The sequence below is a fragment of the Lampris incognitus genome, chromosome 11, assembly GCF_029633865.1.
Source record: "Lampris incognitus isolate fLamInc1 chromosome 11, fLamInc1.hap2, whole genome shotgun sequence".
Classification (NCBI taxonomy): Eukaryota; Metazoa; Chordata; class Actinopteri; order Lampriformes; family Lampridae; genus Lampris; species Lampris incognitus.
In genome coordinates this window covers 23,617,974-23,637,815 of record NC_079221.1, presented here as the reverse complement: position 1 = coordinate 23,637,815, position 19,842 = coordinate 23,617,974, and the positions used below count along the sequence as shown (strand labels likewise).

Here is a 19,842-nt window from a genome sequence, read left to right as displayed (position 1 = left end):
TTTTGGTATAAGGCTGTAACATAACAAAATGTGGGGAAAGTGAAGGGGTGTGAATACTTTCTGGATGCACTGTATATATATATATATATAGAGAGAGAGAGAGAGAGAGAGAGAGAGAGAGAGAGAGAGAGAGAGAGAGAGAGAGAGAGAGAGAGAGAGAGAGAGAGAGAGAGAGAGAGAGAGAGAGATACAGATAGTGGTTTGGTTTTTTGTTTTTTTAAACCGTCAATGGTGTTGATAAACGTGCTCAACAAATGAGGAGCGGAATATCAATGTAGATGTAGGAAAAAAAAACTTTTAATACATAGCAGTACAAGCTTGTTTCGTGCGTCGCACACTCATCAGCTGCTAATGTGATTCAACATAGAAAACACACAGTATATGTTTCCCCGTGTCACGCCCCTAATTTTGGTGGGCAGCAACAATCAAAGGAGAAAACATTTGAACTATTCTAACCAATAGGGTAGGTAGTTACGATGCACAGCAACCAATGGTGGGGTTAGAAAACATTACAACCAATTGGGTAAAGGGCTGGGGCTTGTTTGAAAACGTATTTAAATGACCAGGGCACTGTTGAAATAGCATACATTTAGAATATAACAAGGTAACGTCAAATACGGTAACTTATGTATATCATATAGTGGGGTGGTGTTGGGGCACAGTTGGAGGGGCTGGCAGTTAATAATATAAAATATAAAAATACAACATCTAATAAGTGTCACGGATGTATCATCTAATGGGGAGGGGGAGAGATAATGATAAAGACATCTTACTTATAGTTACAAAGGAACTATTTTTTTTCGGTGTCCACAGCTGGTGGCCAATTCGTTTCTACTATTCAAGGTAGGTATTGAAGGTAGGTAGCTTTTCCCTTTCATTCAACAATATTATCCTGAATAGGCCAAATGCGTTGAGCCAGGCAACTGTTAAAGGGGAATGGAGGCTGGAAGGCCACTTTCTGGCTCTTTGTCTGGGCCCATTGATTCATGATGGGAGAGGGGGCAATGGAAAAGAGACAGAGATGACGTGTGTTACAGTAATGAGAGCTGAGGGAAAACAGACAGAATGGGGCAGAAGGACAGGCAGATGAGATAATAAAGGATCAAAGATGAATGTGAAACTGAGAGAGGAGACAGATAGACAGACTGAAATCTGACTGATGGGCAGAAAAACAACAACAAAGAAAAGAAAAGAAAAGAAAAGAAAAAGAAAAGAAAAGAAAAGAAAAGAAAAGAAAAGAAAGGAAAAAAATGAAGGAGAGAGAGGAACAGAGAAAACTGAACTTGGAAAGATCAACTTCATTCCTCTGGTGTGTATGAGTTCACAAACCCAATTCACCTTTATGTCCTCTTATTATTACATAGTATAACGCATGGTATACTCATTAGATACCTATTTGGGCCGAAGCCTCCTTAAACAAATCTCCTATCCACTAATGCCTGTTATTTTTAGTGACGGCCGGCATGGATATACAGGCAAATATTCAGTATTCAGTTCAGGATTGGCATAATAGCCCTTAAGGCCCCTCTCCTACTGTGCCCTGAAAGAGTCCCTTTCATCCTCAGAGCCATGTGAGCAGGGGGGCTATTTGCCCAGTTTGCTTGGCACCCTCATGGATAGAGCATTAGGATAATAGCGTCATTTCAGAAAGCTGGTCACAGTTTAAGGTTTCATCTCTCTCTCTCTCTCTCTCTCTCTCTCTCTCTCTCCTCTCTCTCTCTCTCTCTCTCTCTCTCTCCTCTCTCTCCTCTCTCTCTCTCTCTCTCTTCTCTCTCTCTCTCTCTCTCTCTCTCCTCTCTCTCTCTCTCTCTCTCTCTCCTCTCTCTCTCTCTCGCTCGCTCGCCTCGCTCGCTCTCTCTCTCTCTCTCTCCCCCCTCGCCAGGCCAGTGTACGTACTACGAGGCAAACCTCAGGCAGTACAGTGGGGGCCAGTACACAATGGTGGACAGCAGGGGGACGCAGCCCCAAGCGTAAGGTAACACACACACACACACAACACACACACACACACACACACACACACACACACACACACACACACACACACACACACCACTCTCTTCTCTCTCTCTCTTTCCCTCAACCCCCAATCATGTTTTTTTTCTTCGCCTCCACTTTGCACTGTGTAATAAACCAATTATAGTCAAGTTATGTAACATAACATTTGAAGAATCTGGTTGTCTTGGTGTGTTCAGAGAACAGGATTGTCTCAGTAAGCCAGAGGGTCACCGAGTGGGAGCCCTGTGGGCAGGTCAATCCATTAGGTGCTGTGAAGGAGCTACGGACGTCACATAGTCGACAGAAAAACGGCTGACTGAATCAGGACTGTTTTACATTACACTAGTCCTCTTAAATGACAGACATGACACCCCCCCCCCCCCACACATTTGAATAATCCAAGCTAATGTCCTCATGTTAGTAACATTAACAGTACGGAATATTTTCTCTGGATGAGTGAATTGTGGTACAACCCCAAAGGCAGACAGTAAAAATGCAAAATATAGCAAAGGCTTTGTTCAAGAGGAAGAAAAAGAAGAGCCTCCTGCATGCTGGCAGGATATGGAGCAAACACACAAGCACTCAGTCAGCCATACGCACATACCACAACCCATGTACACAACAGAAAAACACACCTTATTAAGGTCTCCACAAACAGAGCTGTGCATTCACATTGTGTGTGTGTGTGTGTGTGTGTTTGTTTGTGTGTGTGTGGTGTGTGTGTTTGTTGGTGTGTGTGTGTGTGTGTGTGTGTGTGTGTGTGTGTGTGTGTGTGTGTGTGTGTGTGTGTGTGTGTGGTACATGTATGTATCTGTGTCTGAGCAGAGAGAGTGAGAGGGAGAGCGAGAGAAAGAAAGAAAGAAAGAGGAGGTGAAGTGATTGAAAAGCCCTCTTTAAATGTGCATTTTCTCCTCTCCTAGTAGATCTGGCTAGCTCTGTGCCACACACACACACACACACACACACACACACACACACCACACACACACAAGTGAGGAAAACAGCTCTCAGAACTGTACCGGTTCTCTTTCATCAGATGCTCTCAGTGTGAGAAATGCTTCTCATTTGCAAATGCAGTTCTAAGTATTCATTTGTACCTGCTTGCAGTGCCAGAGGGGGGCAGTGTTCTAAGATACGACAATAAAACAGATGTCACTCAGTCACGACAACGTGAAAATCAATACCCCATACATTTTGTGATTCATTACTAATTAAATGTGGTCTGGATTCTCCTGAAACACTGAACCTTTGGCTTCCAGTCGGAAAACCTAGACAGAGAATTATTTATTTGCAAATGCTGTTTGAGCCCAGGCCTGGATAGGACAGGGCGATGGATAACTGATGAGGTTTCTGCTCTGTTCTGGTCTAAATGCTCACCACGGTCCAATACCGGGGGGAAAAGACAGACGCACAACGTTGCAATGTTTACATAACAGCAGAGTTGGAGAATCGAGGACACCATTAGTGTACACACACACACACACACGCACACGCACGCACACACACACACACACACACACACACGCACGCACGCACGCACGCACGCACGCACGCACGCACGCACGCACACACACACACACACACACACACACACACACACACACAGGGCCTTAGGGATCGTAGCCAATTCCACAGAAGCTCTCTGTCCTTCTGTTTAAAGAAGCAGGAGCCAAAAGATTCAGCCCATGTTGAAGTTTCCTCGGGCTTAAGACGTGGCTGCTGGCCAGCAGCACCTCCTGCTACTCCAAATTTGTAAATACTGCCTCTATGTGAGAAGTCAGCACTCTGCATTTATGCATATAACTGCTAGAACTGGACCCATGCAGACGCGACGAGATCCCTCTGACTAAGAGACCTCACAACACTAAAGGCTTAGCTAAACATGCAGGCATCAGTGAAAGCATCAGCTGGGTGTCAACAGGGAAGAAATTTGTCATCTTTTTTTTTCAGAACAAGAGCTCTCTGTTTGTTTTTTGTTTTTTTAAATGGCTAGGCTGGTAACAGTAAAGCATGGACAGCCCTTTCTCTTACTTCATGCTAATGGGCCCAAATGACTTGGTGATGAAACTCTGAGTTGTCTGTCACAGGAAGAGAACAGCTCCCTGGCAACACACAGAGGAGAGAAATGTATGCCAGACCGGGGGACACGACCCCCCGATGTACAGAAGAGGGAAATTTGACCCCCTTCAAAAATTGTCATCCATCGATACAGGATCAAGCTCAAGTTTGTGAAACTGCACTATGTCAGTATCTGTGCACGCACACCTTCTGGTAAAAGGAGACAACAGAGGCAAAAGAGGCAGACAGAAAGCGTACTGAATAAGATGCGGGTTCGAGGTGAGCACCAACACATTGTATTACTCAAACAACACTGCGTAACAATATTGTCGGCAGCATGTCGCGTGTTGTAGTGAAGTTCATTATTTCAGGGTGCTGCAGCAGTGAGCAGCTGCAGCACCCGGGGACCAGCTCCAGTTCTTCTTTCCATTGCCTTGCTCAGGGGCACAGACAGGAGTATTAACATGCATGTCTTTTTGATGGTGAGAGGAAACCAGAGCACCCGAAGGAACCCCACACAGACACGAGGAGAACATGCAAACTCCACACAGAAAAGGACCTGGGACGGCCTGAGGTTCGAACCCAGGACCTTCTTGCTGTGAGGCAACAGCACCAGCCAACCTGCATATAACTAGCCGTTGTCCTGAGGTCTCTGTCTCTCTTTGGGTTACCTGCTTCACTAAAACAAACATAGGTGATTGTGGATAATTGGTATCATGAAGCTGGTTATCACCTGCCTCTGGTAACACTGGGGTTTCCAGCTACAAGCGGAAGAGGTGAATCACTCACTCCCCCAAAAAGTGTGAGTGAGGATTTCGCCCTTGATGTCAGTTGAGGCTTTCGCCCAGTGTTACAGCATTGTTAATGAAAACATTTCATTGTGGGTGGCCCCAGATGAAAATTGAAACCCAAACCATGGAAGTGATACACTTCCATGATACAGCACCACGTCTGACCCATTTTAACATCTGTTTAACATCAGTTTTTTAGAAGACTGATGATATCAGAGGTCTTCTCAAAGAAGCAAAGTTTTCCCCCCTTTCTCAGGACAACGCAGCATAGCGCAAGCCTGCCTTGGTGTACAGTACATTGATATTCCAGGTATCTAGCAGGCACTCGTGATGGACTTACACTGAGGGCAACAGTAGAGTATGACTTCACCCCTTCGGTCTCCATAATTACAAGAACCCAAAATTAGGCAGGCTAAGATTGGTAGCCACATTCTTGTGCTGCTGTGAGTAAGAAAATATTTCTGTAACTCTGGAGTGATTGTATATGGTAGAAAAAAAGCCTAGGGAAGGTGTGAAGAGCATATATAAGTGATAAGCACAGAGGGGATCGGTTAAAGTTCAACTCATGTGAAGGGTTGTATGCAATGGTTGACAATCTGAAGATAAATTAAAGAATTTTGAGTCCATATGATAAAATAAACTTTAGAAGGAGAACCAATCCAAAAGTAACCCACAGTAATCTGATTATACTGCTGAGGAGGGAGTCAAACAACCGCATTACTGTATTTCTTTACAAACAAGTACCGAGTAATCTGTAGTGGATCCGCTCTGGCAGTAAGCCTCCCAGCCCTGGTGTCATCTTCCCCCACGTTGGAGCGAGATGAAACGGGTGCTGAGACACTTAGGGTGCTGGAGGCAATGAAGAACACAAGAGACCCCCCCACCCAATTTCACAGGCAAAAGGCGAGCAAGAAGAAGAAGCCATGAATTGTAATACTTGAATGCTGCGTCGAACACGACGCCACCTTGATGTGAAGGTGTAAAAAACAACCATCATCCCGCAGATTTTCTCCAGAGAGGGAGGCAAATGAGGCTCTGCTGTCCGAGGGCTTCAGCTTTCAACGGCAAAGTACCAAACAGACACAATGTCCTTTTCCACCTCTGCCACTGACCCCCAGAACAACACTGGCACACATCCATTTCTCAACAGAGACTAATGACAAGAAAACAAGGCCAAAGAACCAAAACATGCAATAGTAAGGGGGAAAAAAAAGATAATGAGGTTTGAAAAGGTATTTTACCTTACTGAACATGCTTTATATCTCACACACACACACACACTCGCGCATGCATGCAACCCCCCTGCCACACATACATACACACACACACACACACATGCACGCACCCACCCACCCACACACACACACAGTTTCTTATTTCTTAGATGGTGTTGACGAACAAAGGAGAGGTAGAGGGAAAGTGCCATCTTCCGTGTGCATGTGTATGTGTGTGTTTGTGTGTGTGTGTGTGTGTGTGTGTGTCTTGATCTAAGCAAGTAGAAAACCTTAACGTCCCATGGTCTTACCTTCTCCTGCTGTCATGGTGCAAAAAGCCTTCTTTCCAAGCAGAGGAGAGACGCGACTGGGTGCTGGAGAGGAACACTCCTACACAGCTGACTCTCTCTCTCTCGCTCGCTCGCTCTCTCTCTCTCTTCTGCCCTATATATCTCTCCCTCTGTTTATCATTCAGTGGTGCACCAGAGATGGCTGCATTGTTTTGCTCTCTCTCTCTCTCTCTCTCTCTCTCTCTCTCTCCTCTCTCTCTCTCTCTCTCTCTCTCTCTCTCTCTCTCTCTCTCTCTCTCTCTCTCTCTCTCTCTCACTCTCTCTCTCTCCTCTCTCTCTCTCTCTCTCTCTCTCTCTCTCTCTCTCTATCTCTTTTAGTTTCTATGACACTTCTGTCTTCCTTTCTTTCTTCCTTCTACAACTCTCTCATAACTAGACCCATAACAATGACCGTGTCCAGAAGGATAACAGTGATGTGAAAGTAAAGGAAAGTAGATGGGATCTGAGAGCTGGCCCTCATCATGTTGTGTGGCTGAGCAAGCTACAGTTTTCTCCCAATTTACATCCACTTCCCCACTCGGATCGTGCCGTCACTTGTCGTTTTATGGTTTATTTTGTTTGCTTGTTTGTCTTGTGTTTTCCTTCTCTTGTTTAGAGGAAATGTTTCAGCTCGTCTGAACCTAACACATTTGTAATCTTGCCCTTTTACTGGATGTCATTATTGTCCCTTTCTGGTTTTCTCTTCTTAACTACTATGCCTGCTTTCCCATCCATCATCCCTCTTTCTCGTGTATGCTCACAAAATACACAAGATTATGCATTGTCAATAAAGAATCTTAAGAGCCAGTTGCTTACAATGTTGAGGAAGAGTAATACCCCCCTGAGTCGCATCTAGTGTGTGACCTTTGCCCTTTCTATGTGAGCTTTGTCTGAAGGCCTAAAGGCAGCCGCACTTCCTGTAGCTTCAGCCAATCATCATCCCAGACAAATTATATTGAAAAAGCCCTGGTGTCCTACTTTCGGGGCTGGCTTATTTGTTCGCCTCAAGACCTCATAAAGATGCTTTATGACAACAATAAAGGATGGAATTCTGCAGCCCAGCACTTTGAGGTTAACAGTTGGGCCAAGACATGAACTGTGTATAATCATATACCATGAGCTTAACTTCCACAGTAAGAATAAGAATGGCACTATTCAGCAAAACCTTTTTTTAAAGATTTAATTTCACTTGAAATGTCATCTATAGCTGACAATGATGAGGGCCATGGGTCATTTCGTGCCAACATCTATTTTAAGGAGGTAATGAATAAATAATATCAAAACAAATAATCAGATCCCAGTATCTAGTGGAACAAAATCAGGATTGATACAATAGGGGCATCAGGGTAGTGTAGCAGTCTATTCTGTTGCTACCAACATGGGGATCACCGGTTCAAATCCCCCGTGTTACCTCCGGCTTGGTCGGGTGTCCCTGCAGACACAATTGGCCGTGTCTGCGGGGTGGGGGGGGTGTGGATATGTGTCCTAGTCGCTGCACTAGCGCCTCCTCTGGTCGGTCAGGGTGCCTGTTCGAGGGGGAGGGGGAACCGGAGGGAATAGCGTGATTCTCCTACGCGCTACGTCCCCCTGGCGAAACTCCTCACTGTAAGGTGAAAAGAAGCGGCTGGCAACTCCACATGTATCAGAGGAGGCAGGTGGTAGTCTGCAGCCCTCCCCGGATCGGCAGAGGGGGTGGAGCAGCAACCGGGACAGCTAAGAGTGGTGTAATTGCCAGATACAATTGGGGAGGAAAAGGGGGCAGGGGGGGGTCCAAAAAAAGAAAAAGGATTGATACATACATTAGTCATACTCGGTAAAACAAACAACTGAGCTGGCAACTGAACAGCTTCCCTGGATTATGAGAGGTTCTGTGGTGGTCCGGGCCAAAGGCATCCCGCTCTCTGTCCTGTCTCACTACTGTACACCGCTGTAGAGAGCCAGATAATGATGGAACAAGTTGGTGCTACTTTCAAACTAAACAGCCGTTTAGCCTCGTTGAGCCCCATGTCTACACTAGGTCTTCTCCTAAACTGGCAAACTGATAACACTTGTCATTGTTATTGGCTAAATTTAATTTGAGCTCCACTGTTAGAAGAGAGAAACCACGTCTGCCAGCCAAATGGCTGACCATGATGAAGACGATGACAAACTATCAAATAACTGCCAAAAATTAATCATACTGACGTTATCCCTCTTCCTCTTCCAATTAAACTGTCAGCACACCAGCCGTGGATGGGATTAATATGAACATAAGCTGAGAAATAGTTCAGGCCTGGGGGGGGTGGATGTTGTCAAGGCGGTTTGTCAAGTAAAATTTCATTATAACAAATCATTCATATTCGGTCTTCTCTCATTTTTCTCAACACAATTAAAAGAATTTGCCGATGGAAAAAAAATATATTGTTAGCTCCAATGTAAACTTCACTTTTATCAATAATTGGAAACTAGAAGTAGAAACAGGGATTAATATTTCGATATGACGAATAAGGAAAAACACACCACTGGGTTCAAGATCAATGACCCCTGGAGACATTTTTTTTGCATTGGAGATGAGTTGAATTATTTCCCCCAATTGCAGGAACTTTTTTCATTGTTTTTCACAAATGTTATAGCTTTAATACTCAATATTAGATTAAAACCAAATTAAATTACTTGATAACATTTATTTTTTTGCAGTATGTGTATAGTAGAAGGGAGTAACAACAAGTCTGTGATTGAACCAGTGCTCTTTGAATAGGGTTGTCACCTGTCTGCGAGCAAGTCTAACCAACATAACCTAGTTAAGTAACTAGGCATACTGGGTTCATTGTTGCTACCGGTGCATGAAAATTCAGTTCATTTCCATACGATAACGTTTCTCCCCTGCATGAGTGTTTGTCATCAGCACAATAGTTATCAATATCATTTAATTTCTAACTATCATCCTGCACTCCATACTCGGCAAGTTTTCCCTGTGTGTAATGGTGTGTGTGTGTGTGTGTGTGATTGGCACAGTTTGATTAATTGTGCCAATGAACGGTCACTGAACCCCTGTGGAAATTGTCTGGGTGTGGCTGACACAGACGATGGTGAAATGCTGAGCCCTCTTCCCTCTGTGTTCTCCTGGGCTCTGCCAATCTTTCCACATGGGAAGAGTGGACATGGTCAGCAGGAAGGGGATGGAGTCAACAGTGAGGCAGTTGCTCTCAGCACCTCCAGCACCAAGCTAAAATCTCTGCTTACACACTGCACAACAACCAAACAGTTTCACCAAAACGGAAGAAAATACACATTTTTCTTCTTCCTGCTTTTAGCCCTGTCTCTTTCTGTTTATATCTCTCTCTTTCCATCTCTTTTTCTGTTATGGTCTCTTTCTATTTGTCTCCCATTCTCTTTCTTTTTCTCTCCATTTCTCTGGCATGCACTCTCTGTCTTTCACTGACAATCTCTCTGTTAAAAATAAACTGGGATTAAGAGCGCCTGATGCCTGTGGCAGCCTGTTTTGGTTTCTGGCTTCACAGGGAGAACGGGACATCTGAGAGACCCAGCGGTCACCCACCTCCTGTGGGGAAAACTCATCCACTGCAGCCCCAGGTTTTCCGTCTGGCCTCCAGAACCCCCCCTCATCCACCCACACTAACAGGTTGAAAGAAGCTGATTGGCAAACTAATGCCTGCAGTAGCATTGGAGTAGATTGCTCCCTCATTAACATACAGGAGCTTTGTTGTCATGGAGAACTCGGAATTCCACTCAGCACCAAATAAGTATCTACCTCTGCTCCCACTGTCCTCCTTTCACTAGAATGGCGACACTCAAGCGGCAGAGTAACATGGCATGCAACATTGCATGCTTTGCCGTTTATTTCTTATTTTAAGCAGTAATTCAAAGGAAGAAAGCGCTAAAAGGTGTAATATGAAACAGAGTGAAATGTAAATGTAGTGATACAGCAGCCTCCTATCATCCGGTATCCTGATGGCTCTGAACCACTAATCATCTACAGTCGGAGTTTATTTCTCAGCTTAAAATGTGTAATCACAGCTCAATACTCACTTCCTTGTCTCTTTAGGTGACGCTAACTAAAGTGTAGATATTCTCATTTTTGACGAAATCACCAAGAACAGATCTGTTTTAGTTATCTGCTATCTCTAAATTTGCAAAAACATGTTTTTTCACAAAACGGGGAATGTTGCCATGTAGGAGGGTATGGCACTCCCACTGCCAGGGGTTAGAGGTACAATTTCAACTTGGACCACTCGTGCTTAAAACATATGCACTTCTAGTTCTGCGGAGAGCTTTGGATGAACACATCTACAGTACTTAAAACAGCATATGTTAAAATAGATAAACTATATTAAAACTCTAATAAATATAGTAAAATCTGATACATGCCATAATAGCTTATATGGCTGTGGTAGCCAAATGCTGACAAATGCGTATCCATTAACAAAAGAAATGAGTCATGGACATCAATCTCACCTTGTCCATTCTTACCTAAGCTAACCATCCAAAAGCAGGGGTAAAAAGAAGAAATTTAAAGAAGAACAGATTGCCTTCTGTCCTTTCACAAAACAAACAACAACAACCCAACCATTTGCCATGAGCAGCCATGCAGAAGAGACACTCACCTGAGCCCGAGGAAGAAATCATGTTCCCGGATCTTTGGACCTCATCAAACTTGCTGAAGATTACATTCAACCTGCAGGATGAGAGGGAAAGTGGGCAGAAATGTGAGCATGTTGAATAGTAAGCAACAGTGTACACACACACAGATGGGTTGACAACACACAGGTTAGGTAAACGAGGACTGTGCGCACATGCACGAGAGAGAGAGAAAGAGAGAGAGAGAGAGAGAGAGAGAGAGAGAGAGAGAGAGAGAGAGAGAGAGAGAGAGAGAGAGAGAGAGAGAGAGAGAGAGAGAGAGAGAGAGATGCTCTCCCTCTGCTCCAAGAAATAACGGACAATCAACACAAAAAAAAATAGATTTCATCCAGAACTGCCACATGAACAAATGACTTAGCTGGAACTACAGCCAGACTGCGGCAGTAAGGGGGAAATGACTTTGAAATAACCTTTGGGAAAACGGAGGACACCATACAAGTCGTGAAGTACAGGCTGCATATGATGGGATGTGAAGAAACGAACGGGGCTTATGATAAATGAGCTGTAAAACTCCTGTACCCTCTATAAAATAACTGTTTATCCTGGAAAAATGAAGATGTGTCAGACATCCAGGAAAGTGTTTTTAAGAAGCTTTTGTGAATTAAATTAGGTGTGCTGAGTTTTGTTTAATGGCTACCTTAAATGTTTTCTTGGCTCTGAATTGAACTAGGATTCATGCTGCAAAAAAACTGTAATAACTGTCCAAAAATGGAAAGTTGGTTTGCAGACACGGTTCATATGAAACACAAATAAAATGCATAACAATTCATCACAACATAGAACAAACATGCAAACATCCTTTAATGAGATGAAACATAGATTTGGCTCAATATCTTGCAAAAAGGTCAGTTATATGTGCTAAGTACAAAGGTCTGTAGTATAAAAAAGCATGTAAGATTATTTTGACAGAAAAAATATCAGTGTACAGGTAAGGCATGGCCATGCAAAGGTCTCCCTGAGCTGGGGAAGATCTCACCCATTCGAAAGTATTCCTGTAACATCACATACCAGGCTGGCTATGTACTCTGCTAAATTTGAAGAGCAGAAAAACTGAAGTGTCATTTAGCAGGGAAAAGGCTGCAGGTTTAATCCTCACAGAAAATCCTACAGCTGTCATTCTGCTGGTTCCATGCTTCCACAGTAGTGGGACACAGGAACAGATGACAACAACTTGCCCTTTTCAAGTACAAATGGGTTTGGGTTATCTTTTTCGACATCAACCCATTTGTGTCTCTCATCTTGTGCAAATAGGAAAATGACACAGCCTCTGTTCTTACTACACAATCCCACCCACCCCTACTAGAGTTGGCTTAAATGCTTACATATGAGTTTGGTGTTAAAAAATGACATCAAAACACTCTGATGGGCTGAGCCTTGCTAAAATGTTGAAACTGCAAAAGACCAGACATCTCTGCTAACCAGACATAAAGTAAAATGCCTCTCTTTAGCCTGAATAAGCACAGTTAGTCTGTCAACCAACCTGTCTGTCAAACCCAGCCGCTGAGGATGCACAAGCCAGTACATTCTTAGTGCCGTCCCAAGCCTGGCTAAATGGGGAGGGTTGTGTCAGGAAGGGCATCTGGTGTAAAATGTTTGCCAAATCAAATATGTGGATCATAAATCAGATTTCCATACCGGCTCGGTTGAGGCTCAGGTTACCAATAACTGCCACTGGTACTGTTGGCCAGCAGGGTGCTGGTGGAAACTATGCTACTGTTGGGCAAAGAACAAGGAGTGAGGAAAGACATGTCCACAGGCAGTGGGAGAGGAGGAAGGGTAGGAGTGTGGAGGTGAGAGTCATAACTTTGAATGTTGGCACTATGACTGCTCAAGGGAGAGAGCTGGCTGATATGATGAAGAGTAGGAAGGTAGATATACGTATGTGTGTGCAAGAGACCAGGTGGAAGGGGTGGAAGGCCAGAAGAACTGGAGGTGGGTTCCAACTCTTCTACCATGGTGAGGATGGGAGGAGAAATGGGGTAGGGGTAATTCTGAAGGAAGAGTATGTCAAGAGTGTGCTGGGGGTGAAGACACTGTCAGACAGAGTGATAAGTATCAAGCTGGAAATCGAAGGTGTGATGATGAATGTTATCAGCTCATATGCCCCGCAAGTTGGGTGTGAGATGGAAAATAAAGAAGAATTCTGGAGTGAGTTGGATGACGTGGTGGAGAAGGTAACTAAGCAGTAGAGAGTGGTGATTGGAGCGGACTTCAATGGGCATGTTAGTGAAGGAGACAGAGGTGATGAGGAGGTGAGGGGCAGGAATGGTGTCAAGGAGAGGAATGTGGAAGGACAGATGGTGGTGGATTCTGCAAAAAGGATGGAAATGGCTATGGTGAATACATATTTCAAGAAGAGGGAGGAACACAGGGTGATATATAAGAGTGGAGGAAAGTGCACAAAGGTGGACTATTATCTTATGTAGGAGGTGCGCTCTGAAAGGGATTGGAGACTGCAAGGTGATGACAGGGGAGAACATATCTAGGCAACATCAGATGGTGGTCTGTAGGATGACTGGAGATCTAGAAGAGGAAGAGAGTGAAGAAGAGCCAAGGATCAAATGGTGGAAGTTGAAGAAGGAAGACTGTTGTGTGGAGTTCAAGGAGGAGTTAAGACAGGCACTGGGTGGTAGTGAAGAGTTGCAGGATGGATGGGCAACCACTGCCGAAATAGTGACGGAGACAGCTAGGAAGGTACTTGGTGTGTCATCTGGACAGAGCAAGGAAGACAAGGAGACTTGTTGGTGGGATGAGAAAGTGCAGCGATGTATACAGAGGAAGAGGTTGGCAAAGAAGTGGACAGAAAGATGAAGAAAGTAGACAAGAGTACAAGGAGATGCAGCTTAAAGCAAAGAGAGAGGTGGCAAAGTCAAAAGAAAAGGTGTATGGTGAGTTGTATGAGGGGTTAGACACTAAGGAAGGAGAAAAGGACTTGTACTGATTGGCTAGACAGAGGGACCGAGCTTGGAAGGCTGTGCACCAGGTTAGGGCGATGAAGAGAAGAGATGGAAATGTGCTGACAAGTGAGGAGAGTGTGTTGAGAAGGTGGAAAGAGTACTTTGAGGAGCTGATGAATGAAGAAAATGAGAGAGCGGGAAGGCTAGATGATGTGGGGATAGTGAATCAGGACATGCGGTGGATTAGCAAGGAGGAAGTGAGGGCAACTATGAAGAGTGGAAAGGCAGTTGGTCGAGATGACATACCTGTGGAGGCATGGAGATGTTTAGAAGAGATGGCAGTGGAGTTTTTAACTAGATTGTTTAACACAATCTTGGAAAGTGAGAGGATGCCTGAGGAATGGAGAAGAAGCATACTGGTACCGATTTTCAAGAATAAGGGCGATGTGCAGAGCTGTAGTAACTACAGAGGTAGAAAGATGATCAGCCACAGCATTAAGATATGGGAAAGAGTAGTGGATGCTAGGTTAAGAGGAGAGGTGATGATTAGCGAGCAGCAGTATGGTTTCATGCCACGAAAGAACACTACAGATGCAAAGTTTGCTTTGAGAATGATGGAGAAGTATAGAGAAGGCCAGAAGGAGTTACATTGTGTCTTTGTGGATTTAGCGAAAGTATATGACAGGGTGCCGAGAGAGGAGGTGTGGTATTGTATGAAGAAGTCGGGAGTGGCAGAGAAGTATGTAAGAGTGGTGCAGGATGAGGGCAGTGTGACAGTGGTGAGGATGGGAATGACCGATGGGTTCAAGGTGGAGGTGGGATTACATCAAGGATCAGCTCTGAGCCCTTTCGGACGAGATCAGGCAGGAGTCTCCGTGGACTATGATGTTCGCGGATGAAACTGTGATCTGTAGTGAGAATAGGGAGTAGATTGAGGAGAGCCTGAAGGGGTGGAGTTATGCACTGAAGGGAAGAGGAATGATCAGTAGGAGCAAGACAGAATACAAATATGTGAAAGAGAGGGAGGACAGTGGAACGGTGAGGATGCAAGGAGTAGAGGTGATGAAGGTAGATGATTTTAATACTTGGGGTCAACTGTTCAAAGTAACGGGGAGTGAGGAAGACAGGTGAAGAAGAGAGTGTAGGCAGGGTGGAGTGGGTGGAGAAGAGTGTCAGGAGTGATTTGTGACAGAAGGGTGCAAGCAAGAGTTAAAGGGAAGGTTTACATGATGGTTGTGAGACCAGCTATGTTATATGATTTGGACACGGTGACACTGGCAAAAAGAAAGGAGGCGAAGCTGGAGGTGGCAGAGTTGAAGATACTAAGATTTTCACTGGAGGTGACGAAGATGGACAGAATTAGGAATGAGTATATTAGAGGGACGGCTCAGGTTGGACAGTTTGAAGACAAAGCAAGAGAGGCAAGTTTGAGATGGCTTGGACATGTGTGGAGGAGAGATGCTGCGTATATTGGGAGAAGGATGCTGAATATGGAGCTGCCAGCGAAGAGGAAAAGAGGAAGACCAAAGAGGAGGTTTATGGATATGGTGAGGGAGGACATGCAAATAGCTGGCATGATAGAGGAAGATGCAGAGGACAGGAAGACATGAAAATGGATGATCCATGGTGGCAATCCTTAACAGCCGAAAGTAGAAGTAGTAGTAGTCTGTCAACCAACCTAAAATTCTGTTGGAGACGTTAAAATAATCAATTGAGTTTTCTATTATGACAAAAAGCCACACAGTTCTCATAGACAGACCCCGGTGATCCATTCAGAAATCTTAAGTGACCCACTGACTTAAATGTCATAATTAACCAATGGCAGCCTAAGTCTATCACAGCTGTGCTGGTGTATACATATGCGTATGTGTTGAGTACACACACACACACACACACAAACACATGCACGCACACGCACGCACGTGCACATACACAAACACACTTACTTCAGGGTTTTATCTCATTATCCAAAAGCACATGTGGAGAAGGCTAGTGCTCCTGAAGATGTACCTGACCCATCTATAGCAGGCACAAAAGTGTGTGTGTGTGTGTGTGTATGTGTGTGTGTTTCAGAGTGGACTGAATACAAAGAAAAATAAAACAATGGAACAAAAGAAGAGTAGAGAAAGACACACAGACAATGGTAATTAAACATATAGATGACAAAAACCCAGGCCGGCCAGTCAGTCATTCAGCTAGCCAGCCAACCAGCAGCGGAGTCCCATATCATACCTTGATTGCGGCAGGCCTTTCTTGCTGAGATCCATCCTCACTCTCTCACCAACATGCTTGTAGATCTCAACTAGGCTGCTCATGGCCCCATCACGCACCTGATCGCCAACAAGTAAAATAACACAACACAAAACAACACAACACCATTTATTACTGAAAAAATAGGTATCTCTTTGAAAGTTTAATATGATTATAAAGAATCTTGAGTATAATGAGATTGCTAGTGTTGTAGTGGCCGTCCTCTGTTGGACACTTCGGCAGGTAACAATCTTTCATTTGAACTTCCTGTTGTATTCTTAAAACAACGTGGCTTGATGGTGAAAGAGAATCAGAATCAGAATCCTGTTTATGGCCATGTAGGTTTGCACTACATAGAATTTGACTTCAGTTTTGTAGCTCTCTCAGTGTACTTTACAGAATAACAACACTACAACACAAAAATCTTCAGATACACTCACCGGCCACTTTATTAGGCACACCTGTCCAACTGCTCGTTAATGCAAATTTCTAATCAGTCAATCACATGGCAGCAACTCAATGCATTTAGGCATGTAGACATGGTCAAGACGGTCTGCTGCAGTTCAAACCGAGCATCAGAATGGGGAAGAAAGGTGATTTAAGTGACTTTGAACGTGGCATGGTTGTTGGTGCCAGACGGGCTGGTCTGAGTATTTCAGAAACTGCTGATCTACTGGGATTTTCACGCACAACCATCTCTAGGGTTTACAGAGAATGGTCCGAAAAAGAGAAAATATCCGGTGAGCGGCAGTTCTGTGGGCGAAAATGCCTTGTTGATGCCAGAGGTCAGAGGAGAATGGCCAGACTGGTTCGAGCTGACAGAAAGGCAACAGTAACTCAAATAACCACTCATTACAACTGAGGTATGCAGAAGAGCATCTCTGAACGCACAACACGTCGAACCTTGAGGCAAATGGGCTACAGCAGCAGAAGACCACACCGGGTGCCACTCCTGTCAGCTAAGAACAGGAAACTGAGGCTACAATTCGCACAGGCTCACCAAAATTGGACAATAGAAGATTGGAAAAACGTTGCCTGGTCTGATGAGTCTCGATTTCTGCTGCGACATTCGGATGGTAGGGTCAGAATTTGGCGTCAACAACATGAAAGCATGGATCCATCCTGCCTTGTATCAACGGTTCAGGCTGGTGGTGGTGGTGTAATGATGTGGGGGATATTTTCTTGGCACACTTTGGGCCCCTTAGTACCAATTGAGCATCGTGTCAACGCCACAGCCTACCTGAGTATTGTTGCTGACCATGTCAATCCCTTTATGACCACAGTGTTCCCATCTTCTGATGGCTACTTCCAGCAGGATAACACGCCATGTCATAAAGCTCGAATCATCTCAGACTGGTTTCTTGAACATGACAATGAGTTCACTGTACTCAAATGGCCTCCACAGTCACCAGATCTCAATCCAATAGAGCACCTTTGGGATGTGGTGGACCGGGAGATTTGCATCATGGATGTGCAGCCGACAAATCTGCAGCAACTGCGTGATGCTATCATGTCAATATGGACCAAACTCTCTAAGGAATGTTTCCAGTACCTTGTTGAATCTATGCCACGAAGGATTAAGGCAGTTCCGAAGGAAAAAGGGGGTCCAACCCGGTACTAGCAAGGTGTACCTAATAAAGTGGCCAGTGAGTGTATATACACAAGGATTGACTATATACAGATGAAATAAGAGGTGATAAAGTGCAATGGTGCCGAGAATATATCAGAGATGCTGAAATAATGTTAGCAGGTTACTTAGAAACATGCCTGAGGTAGATGGACATGACAGAGCGTACCAGTATATGTACAATGTACAGTACAGGTTACACAACATGGTTGGATTTATTTGACAGTGCTAAGCATCTATTTGAATGACAGCCCACAGAAAGAAACTGTTTTTATATCTGGTTGTTTTGGGATACAGTGCTCTGTAGTGCCTACCAGAGGGGAGGAGTTGGAACGGTTGAGTAATCTCAAAAACTACCTATGGATAGGCAAAAATTTACCGTGATCTTGCAGTTGACTCAGAAATCATTTATAGCTACTTTAGCAAAGATTGAAAACAGTTCAATATCTTATCCTGATTGGCTACTATTAAAAACCATGTATTGTGTTTATCATGAACTCATATTGAGAATTGTGATTCTTCTATGCTTTTTTTTTCTTTTCTCATTTTCACACAACAGCAGCGAAATAGTTTCTGGTAGTTACACAAAGGCATCAAAAAGGTAATTTAACCATGTCACAAATAGACAGTGCACAGCTTGTACATTATACTGATTATTGTGAAAGCCCTCAGTAGAGGGCATTGCCATGAGACGGCATTACTCATATCTGCCAGTAGGGGGAATCCCACTCCCAAGATACTGCTGCAGCATGCAGCGTTGTGTCTGAATATTGGTCTGATCCATGACACAGCAAAGTAGCTGAGACACAGTCCTTCTTATTACTTCAAACCTAATTTTTGCTGCAAATGCTGTGGAGCAATATGTATCACTCAACCAATTTAAAAATAAAATATAATCCCTATGACTCCTTTCAACAGAGTCACGGCTCTTTTTTTCCACTTTGATATAATTTGAATAGGTCTCTTCATTTGGTACATAAAAATAGTATAAGGTCATTTCTCTATCCAAAATTTTACAAAATGCTTTATTTATTTTAAATTACAGTGCCAAATGGACAAGGAAACGGGGCATACCTGACTGGTGGGGTCCCCCAGGAGGTTACATATGTGAGGGACGATTTTATTTAGAGTCAGCCCTTGAGCACCATACCTAAAAGAAGATAATCACACGAAATCATGAAAATTGTATCTATTCATTCATTTTTTTTTTAAAACAGATCAGCTGTGGACATGAAGGGAGGCACAACACACTGGTTATGTTTTTACCACCAGCACCACTATTACAAGCTTTACGACTATTATCATATTACTGCTGATGCCACTGCTAACACTACAACAACTACAGATGTTACTACTACTATAACTACTGCTACAAATGCTCCGTACTGCTAACAGTGTACCAGTACACTAAGATAATACTAATTAAAATTAACAATCAATAATTATTATTATATTAATAATTAATTATTATAATGATAATTAATAAGAGAAAATATCATAGTGAAGACAGAGGGATCAGGCTTACGTTTTGAGTGTAGCTATGAGACAAAGGCACACACCCTCCCGGGTCCTGTTGTTCTTGTGTTTGAAGCCTCCCAGCATTCTGTCCCACATATACTACAAAAAGAGAAACACATATGCAGACACACACACACACACACACACACACACACACACACACACACACACACATAGACACAGTGACATGGATTTCACTATCAGCATGCAGTGTGCTGGTCAGTACTGATGATGGTTGGTTGATAAGTCTGTCTCCCTCTACCAGCCACTTATCTTGGAGTTAAATTCTACGATCATTACTACCTATTTGACTGATTAAAAAGGGAATTTTGGGATCTACAACCTGTTCAAAAATGTTTCTTATGCTATTAATATACTGCACATATACATTCCATATAGTTTTTTGATACACTGATTTACCACACAGTACGCTCCTGCGTAAGGACCATGATGTTAAGACACTAGGATAAAATACACAAAATTGAATCAATCACCCTGTTGAGATATTCTGATTTTAATTCT

General features: G+C 43.7%; 1 protein-coding gene across 8 annotated transcripts in view; it reads right to left on the bottom strand.

The window, feature by feature from the left end:
- Positions 1-19,842, bottom strand: part of clasp1a (cytoplasmic linker associated protein 1a) — a 155,813-nt gene that overhangs the window by 84,952 nt on the left and 51,019 nt on the right. For all 8 annotated transcript variants that reach the window (XM_056289164.1, XM_056289162.1, XM_056289166.1 and 5 more), the window contains exons 4-7: positions 19,328-19,419; positions 18,877-18,952; positions 16,158-16,255; positions 10,995-11,065 (exon numbers count right to left, since the gene is read on the bottom strand). In XM_056289164.1, coding sequence (XP_056145139.1) covers positions 10,995-11,065; positions 16,158-16,255; positions 18,877-18,952; positions 19,328-19,419 — 337 coding nt within the window. The remainder of the gene's footprint in view (positions 1-10,994; positions 11,066-16,157; positions 16,256-18,876; positions 18,953-19,327; positions 19,420-19,842) is intronic.